We start from the raw sequence: 21822 nt of genomic DNA on the forward strand, positions 1-21822 counted from the left end.
GTTGTTATGCAAAAAAAGGTTTGATACAAGACTTCATTTTTCAGAAACTTTATTTAAGACAGAGCCATATTAGCATTTTAATAATTTATACTCTGAACAAAGTCAAACGGGTAATAAATAGACTGGAATGTATTTAGGAACACACTGAAGTTTCCTGTATAATCCCTCATGACCCTTTCAGTACTCCTCTCCTTCCTCTTCTCCTTCACCCTCAATAGAATCAACTCCCACCTCCTCATAATCCTTCTCCAGAGCTGCCATGTCCTCTCTGGCCTCGGAGAACTCTCCCTCCTCCATACCCTCACCCACGTACCAGTGAACAAAGGCACGCTTAGCGTACATCAGATCGAACTTGTGGTCGAGCCGAGCCCAGGCCTCTGCAATAGCAGTTGTGTTGCTCAGCATGCACACAGCCCTCTGGACCTTGGCCAGATCTCCACCAGGAACCACAGTGGGGGGCTGGTAGTTGATGCCAACCTTGAAACCAGTGGGGCACCAGTCCACAAACTGGATGGAGCGCTTAGTTTTGATGGTGGCAATGGCAGCATTGACATCTTTGGGTACCACATCACCACGGTACAAAAGGCAACAGGCCATGTACTTGCCGTGACGAGGGTCACATTTCACCATCTGATTGGCTGGCTCAAAGCAGGCGTTTGTGATCTCAGCCACGGAGAGCTGCTCGTGGTAAGCCTTCTCTGCAGAGATGACTGGAGCATAGGTGGCCAGGGGGAAGTGGATACGGGGGTATGGCACCAAGTTGGTCTGGAACTCTGTCAGATCAACATTGAGGGCACCATCAAAGCGGAGGGAAGCAGTGATGGAGGACACAATCTGACTGATCAGCCTGTTCAGGTTGGTGTAAGTAGGACGCTCGATATCGAGGTTCCTACGACAGATATCGTAGATGGCCTCGTTATCTACCATGAAGGCACAGTCAGAGTGCTCTAGGGTGGTGTGGGTGGTCAGGATGGAGTTATAGGGCTCCACCACAGCGGTGGACACCTGGGGAGCTGGGTAAATGGAGAACTCTAGCTTGGACTTCTTGCCGTAGTCGACAGACAGACGCTCCATCAGCAGGGAGGTGAAACCAGAGCCGGTGCCACCGCCGAAGCTGTGGAACACCAGGAAGCCCTGAAGACCAGTGCACTGATCAGCCTGAGGAGAGAGAGGGAGAGACAGCAACCAGATAAGAGATATACCCATCAGTTAGGTCATTTATGCAGGATTCTTCTGCTCTGATTTACCCACCAGTTTACGAATCCTGTCCAGAACCAAGTCAATGATTTCTTTGCCAATGGTGTAGTGTCCACGGGCGTAGTTGTTAGCAGCATCCTCCTTGCCAGTGATCAGCTGCTCAGGGTGGAACAACTGGCGGTAGGTCCCAGTGCGCACCTCATCTACAAAAAACCACCATTAAGAAATTATGTAAGGGTTTTAACAAATTAAAGAGGCAACAGCGATAAGTTTATTTCTAGAAGTTTACCGATGACAGTGGGCTCTAAGTCGACAAAAACAGCTCTGGGGACGTGCTTTCCAGCTCCAGTCTCACTGAAGAAGGTGTTGAAAGAATCGTCTCCACCACCAATGGCTTTGTCACTGGGCATCTGACCGTCTGGCTGGATCCCATGTTCCAGGCAGTAAAGCTCCCAGCAGGCATTGCCAATTTGGACACCAGCTTGACCAACGTGGATGGAAATACACTCACGCTAGTGTAAGGGGAAAAAAGATTTGGATTAAAAACAAAGACGAGTCTTCCACTTGCTGAAGATAACCAGTTTTCAGAACAGTTTTTGCTAATTAAAAAAAGGAGGGATAAAACACATTAATCGGGCTCACAAATGAAACAATCACTGTATTTTAAATTGCCTTTAACACAACTGCTTAAATTACATTTTCCCTACCTTGCACAAGAAACCGTTAATAATACATTTTCTATATTCTATTCTAACATTTGGATTGAGTCTCAGTCTGCCATTTATTTTACAGAAGCCCATGCATTTTGTGCTGCGACATAAAACTGCCTACTGCAGGATTACTGTAGACAGAGAGGATTATCTAGGTCAGACATGTTGCAGTGTGCTGGCTCTTTAAAAAGACACATTCAGATCATCCACTGGGGTTATATGTAACACAATTTGTGCTGTATTTGATTTTATGGTATATTTTTAAGCATATATGATATTAGGGATGGCTTAGTTTTATATAACACACAAACACAATATGGTGTATTATGTCACTGACATAATTATTTTTTAGAAAAGAGGACACTGCATTTATGTAACATACATTTACATACACGTTGTGTTAAATGGCTGGAGATCATGTTCAGAAATTGATAAGGGAGCCAATGGAAGGCAAGTGGACAAGGCTAGTGGTGAAGACTAAGATGATTTACAGGAGTTGTGTAGGATAAGGATCAGGCTCTTCCATATGAATGTAATTTATCATTTAAGTACGAACTTAACGAACTGACGACATCTCACACTATTTCTATTCGCAATTATGTATGATCACAGTAAGCTGCGGAATACTGCATGGCAACAAGCACGGTTGCAGTAATTTGGAAAGAAACAGATTTGAAAAAACGACCTAGTTTAATTTCCACATATGTTAGACTTAAACAGTAACAAATAAGCAAGTCAAATGTTAGAAATTAAGGTCTCGCTTACCATGATTGCTTGTCGGTATTATGCAATGTAATGAAACAAGCCAAAGGAGTGTCTGCGACTGAGGTGCTCGGTGTCTGAGGCTGCTGTGATGACGATCTTCGCTCTGCCTCTTCAGGAGGACAGGTGAAGTGCACAAACTGAAAATCCTTCTCCGTCTGGCGCAGTAATTGTTTCCCATTCAGAACCTCCAATGTGCGATAAGAGGCTTTCGGGAGCTAATTCCTCCTCCGCTAAGGCGTGAGTCGGTAGGATTATGCAGGACAATATAATACAGGACTGTGCAAAAAAGAGAGCAGAATTTCATAAAATCTGGTAGGAGGCAAGACCCTCGGATGTCCTTTTTCTAATAAATAAATAAATAAAAAGGGGTATTCGCTTTGCTTGTGTAAATCAATGCAATTAGCCAGAAACCTGTTATATTGAGTAAAGCCACGGCATCACAATGAAAGCTATATTGTTTGGAGATCCGAGAGAATAAAATAAAAAAGGCTTAATTCAGGAAAATGACAAATACTTCAGCGTTGAACTCCACTTATGTGGTCGTTTACACTGAACAAATGGCTTGGCTGACGTGTCCAGGAGCAAAAGTAACTTTGAAATTACTAATTTGGCTTCCTGTTAAATTTCAATCTTATCACAGCTGTAATATTGCATTTTTCCCTATATATTTTCTTCTACATTCTACTTTAATGAAGTCATTAGCAAAAATCATAGAACTCGCATTCTGTCGATCGAGAGTATTATAACTACTTTATATGTATTCTTCATAGTTTTGTTTATCAATCATTCATAACGCTGGTCCTCTTCCTGATAGACGGTCACAGCTGGTTTCTCCCTCGATTACTCATTTGCAGACTCGTGCTGCCTTCAGGGCTCCGAATCATGCTGTGACTTATAAGACCTATAAGAAAAGTAATGAATTAATCAGTCGCCTAACAAAGATGTGCATTACTTAACCTGCATAATAAGAATCAATTTGTGCATCCAATATCACAGTGTGCACAGTGCAAATTAATAAGTTAAATAAATACTGTTCAACTATACTTTTTCATTACGCTGCTCGACGCAAAAGAAAATATTACGAGCATACAATAAAGCACTAAAGTAGCAGAAGTCATTTAAAGGCCTGCTGACACGACTTAACTTTACGCTCAAGTTAGCAGGCATGTCGTCGCTTCGGAGAAACTTGCATTTAAGTCGTACCATTACCGCTGCAGCAGCGGACTTTTTCGCCTTGCAGCCACGACAGACGTTGGCTCTTTGCAGCGACAGACGAGGCCTTTGCATAAATCCGAACAGACAATGCTCAGGGAAACGCTACAATGTACCACCGAGCGCCGAGTTTGTTGCCAGGGTGGCCGGGATCCCCACCATGGCCAAATTACCTTACCAGGACACCGCAGAAGGGCTTGATGCAGCGTTTGTTGGCGTCCCAATTGATACCGGGACCTCGAACCGACCTGGCGCAAGGTAGTGTTTTTCTCTGCAGCTAATATTTAAACGTATGGGCCTGCTGCTCCGTAGACATTGGATGCATGCATAACAAAGCTGCTGTTTTCAGGCGTTTAAAGATAGATTTAAGTTTGACTTTTGTAATTAAAGTGACTAAATTAACTCATTCACTGCCAGCCATTGGCAGTGAATGAGTTAAACCCATTGACTCATTCACTGCCATTGACGGCTATAGACGTCAATGGCAGTGAATGAGTTAATCTTATCCTCATGTTGTGCAAAACTTCACAGACCATCTTGTACACAATTGAGACATATATAGGCAACAGAAATCCTCAGCTGCAGGGAATGTACAAAAGCTGAAACGTCCAAATTCATTTTGACCACCCAATACCTTACTGTGTACAGTAAACACTATTTTCATGCCATCAAGGTTAAAAATTGTCACAATAAAAAAAATAATAATGCAAAATCCAAGCAGCAGCCATTGTGCTTGAACAATCATAGCTGTCATCCTGGTTCACAGGTTTGGCCCACGACAGATCAGAGTTGAGTCGGCCATGCTGAGGGCTTACAACAGTGGCACCAGGGCAGCACCTTATGAGTCCCTCGTGGTTGCTGATATTGGGGATGTGAACGTTAATGTGTATGACCTGAAAGACACTTGCAAACGCATCAGGGAGGCCTACAGAAAGATCCTGGCCACTGGCTGCATCCCGCTAACTATGGGTGAGAAGAAAACTGATCTCTAGAGGTGAAGAAAACGCTCTAAAAGTGCCCTTGCTCACATTTTATTCAGACAGTTGCACAGATAGTCAAGGATAGCTCAGTAAATATTTAACAAAGCACAGTGTTGTAATACATGTTCAATTATTAGCCGTTTAGATAGCTCTATAAACCAAAGAGAAGATTTGATCAAAGGTTGGATTTTAAGGAAGTTTTGTCTGCAGGTGGCGATCACACTATTGCTTACCCAATCCTGCAAGCCGTTGCTGAGAAGTAAGTGTGCTTTATTCCTAGGAACTATATGTGATGCAAATTATTTGAAGTTGAGACTGCTGATACAGTACTACTTTTTTACACACTTTAGGATACAATAAACATTGTTTTGATCTGTGTTGAACTGTCTTAACACGGCTATTAAGCATTTTTCCCTCAAACTTCCAAAACTGTACAGCCTACAAATCCAAAAATGCATGATTCAGGTGTCGCTTGAGTTATGCATTCTTGTATTCACTGACTTTACAATCTGAGAATGCAATAAAATGAAAGAATACTGTTTTGTGTGAATTGGGTTTACTGAGAATGCAGGAAGAGTCCTCAGTTACGGTAATATATATAGCTGCCACTGATGAACATGAACTTCCTCTTTAACCATTTTATACCCCATGCCCTTGTTCCTGTGATAATTTGTTAGGCATGGCCCAGTGGGTTTGATCCATGTGGATGCTCATGCTGACACCAGTGATGTGGTATTGGGGGAGAAAATAGGCCACGGGACTCCATTCAGACGATGTGTGGAGGAAGGATTACTGGACTGCAAGAGAGTGGTCCAGATTGGCCTTCGGGGTTCAGGCTATTCTGCCGACTCATATGAATGGAGTCGGGCACAGGTACTCTGCTAGGTTACTGTTTCATGTGTGTAAAGCATGCTTATGTAGCATATATTTTTTGGCGTTGGATAAATAAACCTTTACTTGCTTGTTCCCCATAGGGAAATGCCTCAGATAAATTCAACATAATGGTTTTGGCATTTTGTCTGGAGAGTAAATGCTGTATAACTGGATTAATATAAAGTTGCAAGAATCTATGCTAATAATTGGTATATTTTATCTTTTTTGTGCTTGTTTTTTGACAACAAGATGCAAATGCATTCATCTAGAACAAGGACATTTTATGGCGCTGACTCGGAGATGCCATATGTCTCAAAATAATTTTCTCATAACAAGGCTACTATGTTTTTTTTCCTACTCCCCTAGGGCTTCCGTGTTGTGCAAGTGGAAGAGTGTTGGTTCAAATCTCTTGCGCCTTTAATGGATGAGGTCAGGAATCAGATGGGCAAAGGTCCAGTATACCTCAGTTTTGACATTGATGCTCTTGACCCTGGCTTTGCTCCTGGAACAGGCACACCTGAGATAGCAGGGCTCACTCCCATACAGGTAATCAAAGTGCACCTCAAAGTTTACTATACTAGTTACTAGCTATATATAAAAAAAACTACATACACCAAGCAAGGAAATGTTGTATTTTCTGCTGCATTATGAATTCATTTTTTCAATCAATCGTCACGATTGGATTTAGGGAGTTGAGATTATTCGGGGATGCCGTGGTCTGAACCTTGTTGGATGTGATCTAGTGGAGGTGTCACCACCCTACGACACCACAGGTGCTTTTTTAACATTTAAATTCTTTTGAAATTCCAATTTTCTTTCTAATGTATTTTTTCCCTCTTGTCCTCTTATTCATTTCATTTTTTTCTTTCATTCTGTCAACAGGAAACACTGCATTGACTGGGGCCAACCTCCTCTTTGAAATGTTGTGTGTTCTCCCAAAAATTAAGTACTATTGATAAATACTGAGAGCATAGAAGAGAATAAAATGTGTAGTTTTGGAAAAACTCGGACAATCAAATTTTGGTACAGTCATGCTTTGCACTCTTGAATGACACTAAAATATCTGAGGGTAATTACTGTCTTATAAATTGCGAACAAAATGATGAGTATGCCGCAGTGGACACAAGTTATGATTCTGTAAGTATTGGCTTCATTAGGAAATCCTGCACTCATTCAACAGTGCAGTGCTGCAGATGAGTTTTAAGACCATGACAACTTAAGTGTAGTGCTGTTTGGGTGTACAGAAATGTGAAATTCAGTATTCACCAATGTGCATTTAAGGCAAGAAAGACAAACCGGTCAGTGATTTAAACTAACTGCTGCTTTTAGTAAATACGTAAGGAAATATTATTTTTGAAGTGTCTTTATTTACCTTGACTGCTGAAAACAAGTTTCTTCCTTCTGATATCACAATCCAGTCATAGTGCCTGGCACTCTTGCATTGTTTATGCTGTACAAATTCAGTATATACTGCACAGGAGCATTTCATTTATTAAAAGGCTTTTATTTCAACCTTTCAGAAAAATGTTACATGTCTATGGTTTCAAAATTCACGATATGAAAACTGGTTACTAATTCATGTTTTTTCTAATGCTTGAAATGTGTGTTCTCCAGGTGTTAACACAAATATCATCCTGGCACACTTTGGGCCCTGTAGTGCCAACTGAGCATTGCTTAAATGGCCCAGCATACCTGACTATTGTTGCTGTCCATCATTTTATCACCAGTGTGCACATCTTCTGATGACTGCTGCAAGAAGGATGGCTCAAAATGCCACAAAACTCAAATCATCCTAATCTAGTTCCTTGAACAGAACGTGACATTCACGAAGTCTATTGTAACTATTGCAAATGACCACTTTAAAAATGTCAAACGTCTGGCTTAGATGCAAAATATGAAAGAAGGAGGGATGACTCAAGGCTTGCACAGTACTGTATTTTATTAGCATTATATAACAGCAGCTATTATAAGAGAGAATTGTACTTTTTCTGAAATGCAGGCCTTGGACACCTTTATATAACTCAAAAAAAATACAATATTTTTTTTTCAACCAACCTTCTTTTTCCTTCTCTTTTTACCCGTCTTCATTTCCTATCTTTTCCCTTTCTTGAAGGGCAGCATAGTGTCACAGGGATTAATACTGCTGTCTCATCAGTCTCCCGGGTGTTTCTGTGTGCAGTTGTCTCCCCCATGCTTGCATGGGTTTATAATTTTCTCCAACCTCTCTGGATGGGTTGTGATTATGGGTTATTCTTCAAGCACTGCTAACTTTAATCTCAGTCTGGCAACACATTATTGGCCATATTTTCTTGACAAAAATGATAGAACAGACACAGTGCCTATAAAATCAGCCAAACTGTATAATTTCATTTAAAAAAATGGTACTGTGAGTGTGTGTGTTTTTGTGTGTCTGTGTGTGTTTCTGTGTGTGTGTGTGTGTGTGTGTGTGTGTGTGTGTGTGTGTGCTGTGTATTACAGTGGGGCAAAAAAGTATTTAGTCAGCCACCGATTGTGCAAGTTCCCCCACTTAAAATGATGACAGAGGTCAGTAATTTGCACCAGAGGTACACTTCAACTGTGAGAGACAGAATGTGAAAAAAAAAATCCATGAATCCACATGGTAGGATTTGTAAAGAATTTATTCGTAAATTAGGGTGGAAAATAAGTATTTGGTCACCTCAAACAAGGAAAATCTCTGGCTCTCACAGACCTGTAACGTCTTCTGTAAGAAGCTTTTCTGTCCCCCACTCGTTACCTGTATGAATGGCACCTGTTTGAACTCATCATCTGTATAAAAGACACCTGTCCACAGCCTCAAACAGTCAGACTCCAAACCCGCCATGGCCAAGACCAAAGAGCTTTCGAAGGACACCAGGAAAAGTATTGTAGACCTGCACCAGACTGGGAAGAGTGAATCTACAATAGGCAAGCAGCTTGGTGTGAAAAAATCAACTGTGGGAGCAATCATCAGAAAATGGAAGACATACAAGACCACTGATAATCTCCCTCGATCTGGGGCTCCACGCAAGATCTCATCCCGTGGGGTCAAAATGATCATGAGAACGGTGAGCAAAGATCCCAGAACCACATGGGGGGACCTGGTGAATGACCTGCAGAGAGCTGGGACCAAAGTAACAAAGGTCACCATCAGTAACACACTACAACGGCAGGGAATCAAATCCCGCAGTGCCAGACGTGTTCCGCTGCTGAAGCCAGTGCATGTCCAGGCCCGTCTGAAGTTTGCCAGAGAGCACATGGATGATACAGCAGAGGATTGGGAGAATGTCATGTGGTCAGATGAAACCAAAGTAGAACTTTTTGGTATAAACTCAACCGTCGTGTTTGGAGGAAGAAGAATACTGAGTTGCATCCCAAGAACACCATACCTACTGTGAAGCATGGGGGTGGAAACATCATGCTATGGGGCTGTTTTTCTGCCAAGGGGACAGGACGACTGATCCGTGTTAAGGACAGAATGAATGGGGCCATGTATCGTGAGATTTTGAGCCAAAACCTCCTTCCATCAGTGAGAACTTTGAAGATGAAACGAGGCTGGGTCTTCCAACATGACAATGATCCAAAACACACCGCCCGGGCAACAAAGGAGTGGCTCCGTAAGAAGCATTTGAAAGTCCTGGAGTGGCCTAGCCAGTCTCCAGACCTCAACCCCATAGAAAATCTGTGGCGGGAGTTGAAAGTCCGTGTTGCTCGGCGACAGCCCCAAAACATCACTGCTCTCGAGAAGATCTGCATGGAGGAATGGGCCAAAATACCAGCTACTGTGTGTGCAAACCTGGTAAAGACCTATAGTAAACGTTTGACCTCTGTTATTGCCAACAAAGGTTATGTTACAAAGTATTGAGTTGTATTTTTGTTATTGACCAAATACTTATTTTCCACCCTGATTTACGAATAAATTCTTTACAAATCCTACCATGTGGATTCATGGATTTTTTTTTCACATTCTGTCTCTCACAGTTGAAGTGTACCTCTGGTGCAAATTACTGACCTCTGTCATCATTTTAAGTGGGGGAACTTGCACAATCGGTGGCTGACTAAATACTTTTTTGCCCCACTGTATAATATACTATATAGATAATGTTTTTTTGTTTCTATACATATATATATCTATAGTGTATTATTCATATATAAGTATTATTCTATCTTAGTATCTATTATTTCTATACACCTTTCACACTTCTTTTTTTTAACGATAAGACCCCATAAATATTACGAGTTTACATTTAATATATATACATATAACACTATATATATAATATAAGTATATATATATATAATATATAAATAATAACTATGATATATTACATATCTACTATATATATAGTATTTTATTAACCGTGTGTGAGGTCTCTTTATATTATGTTTTTATACACTCTCTCCATCCTAACTTATATTATTTATATTATACATATGCGATGCATACTATATTATATACATACAGATCTATGCTATTGCCCCATAAATTGTATAATCTATAGCCTATCTATTATATATTATATGTCATATACGAGTGACATCTATTTACTATTTACAACACTAATCCTACTACTAGTAATCTTATATGTTTATAGCATAATCTATATTATATCTTATATCTACATTTTAGATTATTGAGTGATGTACTATCGTACTCTCCATAAAAAATCTAACATTATGTATTGTATATGTATATGTATGTATGTATATGTATATGTATGTATAAATATTTATATATATGTATATACTTATATACTATATGGTATTGCAGTAGTGTCAAATATCGATCACTTTCCTGATTTATCTAGGTTATATCCTATATTAAGTAGTCATGTGAGTATATTTATTAATATGAATATGTTATATAATATTGTATATATATAAATGCTATTATCCATAGTATATTGTTATATTACTTATTATTTATACGGTTCTACTTATTTGAGGTGAGTAATATATATATTATATATTATGCATGTTATATCTACCTTGTAACCATATACCTCTATTGCGCAATTTTATTTGGTTATTTAGGCACCTTTCTAGACAGAATCACAAAGTGCTGCACATAAGATAACAAATAATAAAAGGGTAAAACAGACAATATAAAAATATCTATCTATCTACAGACTGTAATTTTGTAGGATTATCAGAGTTGCAATATATGTTTTTACTTATTGCTTGTTTACTTCTTTTAATATTTTGTCATTTTTGAAATGAACTTGAGTTCTCTTAGCAAAATATTTACTATATAAAGTCTTGATGTCTTTGTGACATGTAGCTTTATACATGCGGATAATCAACTTGTAATCTGCAAAGTGACTCTGGAGTTACTCTCATTTCCCATCTTTCTAATTTACCAACAGCATTTTTTTAACAAAACACTGCTTGGGACTTATCTGGTGCAATCGAAGCAGAGGGCAGGGAAAGATATGACATACATATTATGATGAAATGAAAAAGATTGGGACGAGCATCCTATGTGTGCTCCAACTTCTTTCAGCATAACTTCATTTGCATCAGGCTCCAAGGGGCGTTGACCCTTGCTGAGAGAGGAATCATTTCATTTTTTCTGGCTGGTCTGTTGGTTTTTGGCAGCTGCTTTCTGCAGCTGAACAGTCCAGCTTCACTGTATCACAGTTACAGTAATATCACAATACATAGTAACAAACAACACTGCTAAGCTACAGGTTTTAAAGGGTCGGACACAAAAAAAAAGAGAGACTTGATCTTAACTTCTGAATAGTTTTCAATCCATTGTTTATTTACTTCTCCAACTACAAAATAAAACTCTCAAAGGCATGAAATTACATACAACGTATATATACTCCTGGCATTATGCTTCATAAACATGCTGCTGAAACAGTACTTTATTGAACACCAACACACGTTCGGAATTCACAGAGGACTCGTTTGGCGTTTCCAACACGGCCACAAAACAGACAACTATTCTAAACAGTTTGTTGAAAGTTAAGTTGACTTTGAGGCCTATAATAATGGGTTAAGACATTTTTTACTTAACTTTTTCACATGATTTTTCCAGAACTTTTCTGCTGACTGCAAGCAAGGGAGTAGTCCCTAAATCACACCACTGTGGTCAGTGAGATGCCTCTTATAAACATTCATAGTCAGACCAGTCAGACCCAGAAATAAGCTCCCTCTTGTATCCAAGAGGCTAGAGGGGTCTATAGAGCACTGGTACAAATTCCTGCTCTTGGAATAACTGCAGCAGTTTAGGTGTTATTTATCCTCTATGCTGTAGCATTTAGTTTATGTAATGGTGATGTTTGTGGTATTACAGTATAATAAAAGAGTTCACTGAGTAAAAGTTTGGAAGTTTATCATAACTTTCAGCAGTGTTTCCAACACTTTTGGTATGCGACCTCTGACAACATAAAACAACTTAAATCCCTTGTCCCTCCTTGCATGTGTCTCAAACGTGTGATTAGGCGCGGCTGGCTCTACTGTGAGGTCTCTGGTGTATCTACCCTTCCACACCTTGTTTTGTTTTCTTTTGACATCTTTTTGATATTCCAAGATGAGACACAGAATAGATTTTTTAGAAGACTGCTTTTGTAGAGTAAATGATTCGACTGGATGGGAGCTCAGAGGTGTCAAATTCGCTAGATGCCAACCAAACATGATGAGCCCATTTTGTTCATCTACTTTTAGTTTATTTTCATGAGCAAACTGGAGCAGCCCATAACTCTCTCTTCAGAGTTTAGCTTTTAATTGGCAACAGCTGCCCTCTCAAACCTCAGAGTGATAAAGTATCACTCTTTTAAATGGTTGGATGCAGACATCCAGTCCTTCAAACAGCTACTGACTTCAGTCCTGACAAACAAGCTTATATTTGGGACGTGTCTCCAGTGACACAGCACACAGCAACGCAAGGCAGTTAAATGGTTGTGGGGGTATCTCTGCACTGGGAAGTCGGTGTGCTGCACTTTAGAACTCCAGTAGAGGGCAACAAATGCCCAAATATATTGCCAAGAACTGAAGCGACATATTTTCATAAACTCTGCAGCAACACTTTTATTTTCAAACCAATTGAACCAGTCCTGACTGCAAACAGATTGGCACTCTTCATTGCTTTTACTGTTGTCAGTAAATATTGAGTGACTTGAATTTGTTACAGGATGCCACTGCTAAATATATTATACTATATATATATATATATATATTATATATATATATTATATATATATATTATATAGTATATATATATATATATATATATATATTATATATATATATATATTATATATATATATATTATATATATGTGTGTGTGTGTGTGTGTTGTGTGTGGTTATATATATTATATAATATATAAATATTATATATTATATATTAATTTAGTCATATATATAACTATATATGTGGTGTGTGTGTGTGATGTGTGTGTGTGTGTGTGATGTGTGTGTGTGTGTCCCCGAGGACATGAAAAGTGAAGCACTAGCATGTCCCCCAGTAGGTAAAGACAAATAACAGATCCCTTTAGGTTAGGTGTTGTTCCTGAAACTTGTTACTTATTTCTGGATAATTCAGATGTGTAGCTAGTTTAAAAATAAACAAAAAGTAACTCATATGTGTTATAATAAAATAATAATTAACTACGCTGTTCCACTTGTCCTCATTTAAACACGAATCAAATGGTCAGTAAACAGTTTTAATGTACTTTAGAATTTCATTTTTTTAATTACATTTTAACTGAATTTTCCAACAATTGATCAAATCAGTCCTACAATTACCCATTCAAAATTCCACTTCAGTATCAAAGCCTGTCACTGAGCCACTGTGCCGAATTCGTTCTTTTGGAAATCAAGTAATTTCTGCACTCTTACAGATTACCCGGAATACTTTTGGATTTTTAGTTGCAGGATACTAAAGTATTGGAACAGTGGTGCTTTGCTACTTTTGTTCGAGTAAAGACTTAAAAACGTCCTTCACCACCACCACACACTTTATTCTCGGCGACGTCTCCCCACAGTGGTATTACTTGTGCTCTCTTTGAGCACTCCATGAATTCCATTCCGCCTTTTACTTTTCGGCAGCGCACTCTCCGCACAGGACTTCCCATTGACTTTGCAAGGCTGCATTCAACCCACCACAAGTCCCAAGTTTCGGAGTGCAAGGGAGAAGAAGCCCCATAGTGTCGATCTTTTTTATTTGCGTAATCTTTTTGAAAAGAAAAAGAGAGAAAAACACGAGAAGGGATCCGTTTTACCTGTTGATGAAGTCCCACCGGGCGTGGGACGCAGCGGAGCAGTCGGGTTTCTAGAAGAAAAGTCTGAAATAGGTGCACCGTTCCAGTGGCCAGGAGGCGTGAAGGACCCTCGTATTCCCCCCTTTCCCCCAGCATTTACAGCCTGTGCTGGGTCGGTGGAAAATGGGCACTCTGACCACTTCGATCTGTGGACTTATCCTCTCTTTCATACTCACATCGCAGCTTTTTACTGTAAGTGAGCTCAAACTTTCTCTTTACGCTTTCATTTTACTTTTAAACTCCCCACTGGCGACTTTATTTATTAGTTGCTTACATAACTCAAATATACAAACAATTTATTCCACTCCCCAAAATCAAGTTAAGGTTAAGAAGCAGTGTCTTTGTATCCTATTAAAAGGTCATATGTTGATAGTAGTGTTGATTGTGGGTAAATGGTGTGGCGACGGGTTGCTCACATGCAGGTGGGCTGTATAACTGAATCCAGTCAGCATGAACTGTAAAGATGCTTTTAGAAGTAATATGACAAACTAGAGGCTCCGAGCCGGGCTAAGTTTGTCCATAGAAACAAGCTATTCATAGTCTCCCTGGAGTACTCAACTCCTAAACCTTCTTAAACTTTGTGAGGCTCCATTTTGCGTGGCCTAGGCTTTCTGTTATAACAAAGATATGCAATGTTTGACAATGATTAAAAAAACCGGAAATAACAGAATTCTGTGGTAGTTGGTAGTTTGTGTCTTCTCACATTTAGGCTGAGTGTTTTATTCTGTCCTGGAGAGCCTGAAATTCTTGAGAATAAAAGATGCAGGTCGCTTGAGGGTGATGGCTTGAGTTTTCAGTAATGTTATTCAAAAGGAAAAAGAAATGCATTCACCTCAACATTACCATTGACGTGCATTCAAGAGCGACTGCAGGTACAAAAATGTGCTGTACTGAGAATTTCTTACCTATGTCTGTTTTCACTTAAGGCAGCAGCCAGCAGTTATCTTTATTGAATATTTGTTCATTTATTTACTCGATCCAGTTTTTAGGATGTAAAACTGGCTTGGTGTTGCTCATTATGTCCAATTGAGAGCAAACAACAAATGAATGGAACAAATATGAAGTTGAAATATTTTTGCTTGGTAACTAACTAACAAAAGAGTGTACAGTCCACACAGTGTTGAATATATTTGTTTGATTAATTACTGATATTGCAGCCTAAGATATTGTTTGTCTTCTTACCTCTGTGTCTGCGCTGTGAATCATATAGAGGATGACCGTTACCGGGCGGCTGAGAATAGACTGCCCCCACCCTTTGCAAATCCCGTCTGGTGTCTCACCTTTATGCCCTCCAATAAACAGAGCTGTCACGATTGAAATATCTGTGACATCTCTGAGTTGATTTGATCTAAACCAAATCCTTTTTGAATGATGGGACATAGTTGCACAGGTCCGCAGACATAAATCTTTCACATGCTGGACTTGGTGTGTGAGCAGTGGTACGCTTGACGTTTGAAAAGCTCTAGTGTTGAAGTTTTCATGACTTTAAGATATATTTTACATCCGGTGATGCCATGCTATTGAGCACTGAGCTTTTCTTTGGAGTGGCCGAACATGTATCGCGTGTGTCTTCAGTGTCACCATAAGTTATGTATGTTCAATATCATCGATCTATAGAAGTCAGCTCCAGAGGGCTATTATCACCTGTTGTGTTCTGTCACTGAAAGGTAACATGAGATGGCCTCTACACTTTTACCACAGCCTTGGCTGACTGTTAGGCCAACAACACCAGTATAATTGAATTATCTGTAACCGCAAACAACATCTGTTTCTGGTATTATGCTTTTGAACTGCAGCAGGCGAACTGTCTCTTGATTCAATTAAGCACACGCGCGTACTGGTGTTACTACGAGATCCTCCTTCCTTCGTGCTGGAATGTCAGCTTCATGCGCAACAGCTCAAGACAATCAAAGTCAATAAAAACTCAGTGGGTGAGAGTTATCCATTAAATAAATAAAAAAGAGTACCCATATCCCACTGTGAACAAGCAGCAGTAAAAGTGTGAAGAATTGTGCGAACCAAACATCGACACAGCTTCATATTTAATAAGAAACAAATGATGACTGTTTTTTTCATTATGTCTTTCTTAAGCATATGTAAGCTAGGGAGGTCACTTGGCTTTCTGGGGGTATGACATCAGACTAACCGTGACATTACCACTGACAATTTTGGTACTGAAATTTCTCCCAGTATAGACTGTCATAAGTGTTCCTTGACTTCATTCGGGGCGGCAGGGGAAGGGCAGCTTGGATCGCTATGACTACATAGTCTGAAGTGTGTGTGTGTCATTGGTCTGAATTGTTGTCTTTTTCTGCTGCGTGTAACTCGACCCCTTCATCCCCCTACTAAATATTATGCAGTGACAGTTTGATTCGATGGTGTAGTCAGTTTGTGCCATGCAGACTTGGTGAAGTGGTCGGCCGTCTGTGTGGTGCTTTGTCATTTCAGATCCAGCTACCTGGTGTTTAATTCCCATTCAGAATCAATGAGGACTCTGGGGAGTTGAAAAGCACAGCAGTGCAAACACCAACTCCACTCCATAGTTTGAACAGTAGGGAAAGCCTGCCCCCTGGACACATTCACATAATTGCTTGAAGACTAGGTTTGGTAAACACTGCATTGTTGAATTATAGTCCCAGGAGAGAGGCCATCTTGGTTGATGGGACAATACTGCACTAAATTGGCCCACCCCACCCTCAAGCACATTGGCACATATGGAGAGCAGGCCAGGAAGCTGGCATTTGTTGACTCTGCAGCGAAGTGTGACTTGGAACGGTATAGAGGTCAAGAGGCGAGGACTCCGAACCTGGCTCTGTTTCACAGTTCAGCAGAGTTCCTCATTATTTATTCATAGCCTACATTAGCCACTGCTACCTGAACTTTTCACGTGTTTGTCTTCACAATCAGTCATGCTGCTTTGCTATAACCTTTTCATTGGCCTGACACGTCCTTTGCTGCTTTTCCACCTCACAGAGAAGATTTGCTTCTCTGTGAGGGTTTTCATCGAGTCTATAGATAATTACAGGTTGAACAGACATGCATCACAGCCTTTACATTTACAATTACTCTGAAATATTTCATGAACTATGATTTTGCTATCAGGACCCTTTGGCTTTGTAACTTGTTTAATGAGCTCAGTCTTGCAGAATCAGTGAATTCCTTAAAATCCCTTCCTAACACTCATTCCTGTAGACCTGCTTTTATGTAATGAAATTACATCTGATGTGTCTTGACTATCTGGTCTAAAGCTTGCAGCATTTTAGTTTTTCATTGACTTTTTACCCATTTAAAATCACCCTGTTTGCGATGCTTTTTAAAGTTTCTCCCGTGGCTTTAATGTTCGCCTCTCTGTTTAGCATTTCCCTTTGAGGGAGCTTTTTCCTATTGGCATCTACAGATGACAACAACCTAAAATATGCTGAAAATTTTGGCATACTCTTTTATCAATCTACAGGTTAATCTCACCGCACATCTGAAGTTAGCCACTTTGTTTGGGATTTTTTTTAAACCTTTGGTTTGCAGTAAATGTAGGTTATTATTATCGTGTTATTCCTAGAATCTGGTTTGTGTATTTTATTAAAAATGTTAGTATCAAGTATATTTTGTGTTCTGAAATACAAATTTATGCTGCAAAAGTTGCTTCAAACCCTTAGGTTGATAAAATTTACAAGGGTGTTTTATTCCACCCTATCCTCTGGGCACAACTTCACACAGACACTTACTAATGTCTTTTCATGATACTCTGTGGTTCTTGGCTGTAGAGTGCTGTGCTTTCATGCCCAATGTCGCTTCATGTCGGACAGAAGAGCCAAATCCAAACACAGCTGCACCTCAGCTGGTACAGCAGCAACGTTGTGCATGTGCTGACATGAGACTCTGGTACTTTGACTACTGCTTGTTGTAGCTAGAGTCATCTCTTTACACTCAGACTTGTTCTGCGTTTCCTCCTCTGAAGAAGTCATGCGGATGGCTTTGGTTCAAATCACCAAATCACACGTATATATCACAGTCAGACTGATGCAAAGCTTCTATCTGGGAAAGTGCAAATCTACATTTAAATCTGATTTTAATTTAAAAAACAAAACAAAAACTTTCCACACGTGAGTGTTAAAAGGTATCATAAGTTATCATTCCTTTCTCTTATTATCACATTTGGTTTTTTTGTGTTCTTTTTTGCTCAACACACCATTGAACACTTATAAATAGGCCCAAGTTTAGATAGACTAATTACTCCCTAAAGTATATTTGAGCAACCAAGATTCCTGACACTATTGCTTCACACTCACACTGAAGTCTGTGATTTGACCCGATATTCACTGTAACAAGTACTTAAAGGATTCCTTGACCAGTATCTTTAAAAGGCGTGATCACTCTACATTTGATATTGTACATATCTCTCTTCACTCCTGAGTTATAGAGCCACAGGTGCAATAAAACCGGCAGAGTTCATGGTGAGGTCAGCACTGTGACCACAAGCAATAAAGATTAGTAATGGCCAAAAAGTAATTCAGGGCAGCGAATTACATGTCTGATTTTTCCCCCTGCTATCCTAACACCTTCATTCATAGTCTGTACAAAAAGAAGTGCATCAAAATATGATAGATATTGCCATTTCAAATTTTAAGAAAGAGATCGATTGGTTCGGTTCGGGGAATAGTTAATACCAGGGGATATTGTGCCCCAGTTTTTGTGGAATTAATTCATTTTTGGGACACAAGCAAGTTTTTTAAATTGCCGTTCTTTACTGCCAGTGATTACTCCTGTGGAAATACTGAGCCTTAAATCTAACATGCAAAACAAAAGGTTTGGAATAGACTGGTAACAAGTCTGTGCAATTCCCCCATCTCAAACAGTCGTCTTCAGTCTTTTCACTGGCTTTTCTGTGGGCTGGACCTAAAGCTTGCACTTATTACAGATTCATTGAAATGCTAACTTTACTGCATTGCACTCTCCCTTTGAAGGTGGTCCATAGCCTGTGCCCTATTGAATCTGCCATTGTCTTTTCAGAGGGAGTGATGGGAAATCACTTCCACTTTTTGGTTAAAGGGGCTCCATTGTCTTGTTTGTTCCCTCCCAACATATAGAAGTACTCTGATGGGACCCCATGCCCTTTTTATCAATTGCATGTTGGTGTGTAGGAAACAGAGCATTTTTTCTTTGGTACTTAACAAAGGTAAGAGATTGTTATCAACCTTTTACCCCTTTTTCTTTAAAAGCCCGGTTTGTAGCTGACATCCAGTTAAATGGTTATAAAAGTCCAACCCTGTGGTGTCTTATCAACTCTGAGTTCTCATTCTCTGAGAGCTAACCTGCAGAACCTTGGCTTCACTGCCTCTTACTCAGCAGCAAGTCTCTACATGTGAAACAAAAAGGCTTCCCCATTTGCAAGACTTTATTGTAAGAAGATGCAAATTCACCACCTAAGCTGCTGTTAAACCCTTAATATTCGCAGAGGGAGGTCGGCAAGTGGAATTCGGCTTTGGGGGTTTGAATGACTCACTGAAAGGTAAATAATGGGCAAACATTGGCTTCCCCTTTCTGCCAAGTTTCATTTAATTCAAGTGTGTTTTTGATGGCAGTAACTCAACCCTGCTGTCTTTTAGCAGGCTAATTAGGATACAGGCGGTGAAAATAAGCTTCCGCCAAAGGGTTGCTGGACTCTCCCCTAGAGCTAGCCAGATAGTCACTTGAGGTGGTTTGGTATCTGATTAGGATGCTTCCTGGGTGTCTACCGGGAGGAGGCCCCTTGACAAATGCACGGCACAGTGAAGAGATTACATCTCTCAACAGGTTTGGGAACCCCTCAGTGGTCCTCCGGAAGGCCTGGAGGAAGTGGTTACAGAGAAGGCCTCTCTGGGCATGGTGGGATGGGTGGATGGATCCACAACAAATATTTTTAGAAGGAAATAATTATCTTATTAAAACACATCACATGCAAAGCAAGAACATTGCTGGTCCTGTGTTGCTTTTATTTTATGAGCAATAACTGATGAAGATAAACTTTTGAGTCATAATTAAAGGTCTAGCCTCAGTCTTTCAGTATGACATCAGGTGTTCCAATTTATCTAAGACATTTATATCTGTCATTATTGCATGAAATATTAAAAGTCAGCTGTTTTTGACATCAGTTATACAGAGATTAGTGATTGAATAAACACAGGGGATTATTTCAACCACAAACTTGCGACTAAATCATATGCCTGCAAAAACAAGCCGATTCAGATATTTCTGGGTAAAACTGATACCTTTTGCATGCAGCACTTCTCTTCAAGCCGCTGTTGCTAAAGTTTGATTATAACTGATAATGGATTTTTTGGACAGATACCAGGTTTCAAGGAACAAAAAATCAGTTGCTGGATTTTTTTAAATAGATGTACATATGCAAACTATTTATTGTAATTATATTTATGTTTCTTTAACTTTCTAGCAATATTTTATTGTCTTGACAATGCATGGTTCAGCACCTCCAACTATGATCGGCAGTGATCCTCTGCTGTGTGTGCTGCAGAAAATGCTGAAAATTGTAAGCAATGGAAAATCTATGTGACAATACGATGTCTAAATGATATTTTTTCTGCAATATTTTCTATATTTTCTAACACTATGACAACATTACATCTGGTTTTACAGAAGAATTGAGTTCTGGTGTACTAGGCCTCAGCTGTGCCCCACAATAAATCTACAGAGACAGGAGAGGACCAGTTTGGTGTGTGTTATCACATCAGCTGTTATCCCATAAGACATAACAACTCTTTTGCCTGATATAAACACATGCTCACACAAGGAGAAACTCTTGTTCTCAGGGGAGTTTTCTAACTTTTTTTTTTTTTTTACTGCATGTCCTTTATTCTTTCTGCTCACTCACTTATAGCATGCATTGTTCAAATCTCCAAATCCTTTCACCTTGCAGTGGCGAATGAACATTTACAGTAAATCAGATTTGCTATAAAGAAGTCATTTCTATCCTCCTATTGCACACCTTTTACTGCAAGAACAAGGAAGGCAATTTGGACAGGACAATTTGGTCCATAATGAGATATTTTCAGAGCTTTCTGAAAACAAATGGGTCTGTAGTTAAGTGGTTTCCAGCACTCCATTGTTTTAGTGCAATGGCTTGTGATGGTCTGAAAGTTTTGTCCCTTGCTGAGTCACCATCCTGTTTCGGAAATAAAACCATGAATTGTCTACAGAACAAGAGGACCCCGCTTCCTCTGAAGCAAAGTTTACCCAGGCTGTCGTGTGCACAGATGTACCTCTGTGTGTGTGTGTGTGTTAGTTACCATATAAATCCGCTTTTTTAATTTATAGCTAAAAATCCCCACAATTTGAAGTCTTTGACATTGTCCTGGATTTCTGCATCTCCAGCGTCTCTCCTCTTTGAACCTTTTTATCATGCATTGAAGACACAGAGGCACATTTCACAAGTTTTTATTTCTTGCACAATGAAACTGACTTCACTTGTAGTGTCTCTTGGCTGGTCACAGCTTCTAGTTGCAAAGCTGTACTGAAGGTCTTATTAGTTTTTATAACTTGGCACATAACAGGCGGGAACTAAGGATTAATGAATTCCCCTGGATCTAATTACAACCAGCACAAGCACTTGTTGTTTTTATTCCTTCTCTCTCAGCTTGTATATGACTTTTGAATTTCCATCACAGCATGTTTTAACTGAGTAGCACTGCTTGGGTGAAAATATTTTCCTTTCAGGTTTGCAGCTTTTGAAGATGTGTTATCCCCACTGTAAGCCAAACTCTGCTGTAATGGAAAAAGACATTGATAGACATGCTTACATATGCACATACACTATTCTTAATGAAAC

General features: G+C 39.6%; 3 protein-coding genes across 16 annotated transcripts in view; 2 read left to right on the top strand and 1 right to left on the bottom strand.

The window, feature by feature from the left end:
• Nucleotides 1-32: 32 nt before the first annotated feature.
• LOC102290063 (tubulin alpha-1B chain) lies at nucleotides 33-2858 on the bottom strand. Its single transcript, XM_005918877.3, has 4 exons — nucleotides 2673-2858; nucleotides 1487-1709; nucleotides 1252-1400; nucleotides 33-1158 (listed from the first exon to the last, which is right to left on the bottom strand). The coding sequence occupies exons 1-4, from the start codon at nucleotides 2673-2675 to the stop codon at nucleotides 178-180; spliced, it is 1356 nt and encodes a 451-aa protein (XP_005918939.1). The 5' UTR covers nucleotides 2676-2858; the 3' UTR covers nucleotides 33-177.
• Nucleotides 2859-3769: 911 nt separating this feature from the next.
• Nucleotides 3770-7811, top strand: agmat (agmatine ureohydrolase (agmatinase)). Its single transcript, XM_005918876.3, has 7 exons — nucleotides 3770-4142; nucleotides 4651-4853; nucleotides 5075-5123; nucleotides 5542-5737; nucleotides 6104-6283; nucleotides 6426-6510; nucleotides 6620-7811. The coding sequence occupies exons 1-7, from the start codon at nucleotides 3838-3840 to the stop codon at nucleotides 6691-6693; spliced, it is 1092 nt and encodes a 363-aa protein (XP_005918938.1). The 5' UTR covers nucleotides 3770-3837; the 3' UTR covers nucleotides 6694-7811.
• A 5836-nt stretch (nucleotides 7812-13647) lies between these two features.
• Nucleotides 13648-21822, top strand: part of hspg2 (heparan sulfate proteoglycan 2) — a 94974-nt gene continuing 86799 nt past the window's right edge. For 5 of the 14 annotated variants that reach the window (XM_042219321.1, XM_042219325.1, XM_042219326.1 and 2 more), the window contains exon 1: nucleotides 13652-14195. In XM_042219321.1, coding sequence (XP_042075255.1) covers nucleotides 14127-14195 — 69 coding nt within the window. In that variant the 5' untranslated portion in view covers nucleotides 13652-14126. Of the gene's footprint in view, nucleotides 14196-21822 lie in introns of all 14 variants that reach the window. The other 9 variants (XM_042219318.1, XM_042219319.1, XM_042219324.1 and 6 more) reach the window with 6 other exon arrangements.

The sequence above is a fragment of the Haplochromis burtoni genome, unplaced genomic scaffold, assembly GCF_018398535.1.
Source record: "Haplochromis burtoni strain Fernald_Lab_line unplaced genomic scaffold, NCSU_Asbu1 Contig_31, whole genome shotgun sequence".
NCBI classification, from domain to species: Eukaryota; Metazoa; Chordata; class Actinopteri; order Cichliformes; family Cichlidae; genus Haplochromis; species Haplochromis burtoni.

Bases quoted from the DNA above. Each gene is read 5' to 3' on its own strand.
- LOC102290063 (XM_005918877.3), bottom strand. The intron at 1,401-1,486 runs GTAAACTTCTAG...GGTTTTTTGTAG, and splicing joins CTTAGAGCCCACTGTCATCG to ATGAGGTGCGCACTGGGACC. The intron at 1,159-1,251 runs GTGGGTAAATCA...CTCTCTCCTCAG, and splicing joins TGGACAGGATTCGTAAACTG to GCTGATCAGTGCACTGGTCT.
- agmat (XM_005918876.3), top strand. From the start codon at position 3,838: ATGTCGTCGCTTCGGAGAAACTTGCATTTAAGTCGTACCATTACCGCT. The intron at 5,124-5,541 runs GTAAGTGTGCTT...ATAATTTGTTAG, and splicing joins CTGCAAGCCGTTGCTGAGAA to GCATGGCCCAGTGGGTTTGA. The intron at 5,738-6,103 runs GTACTCTGCTAG...CTACTCCCCTAG, and splicing joins ATGAATGGAGTCGGGCACAG to GGCTTCCGTGTTGTGCAAGT.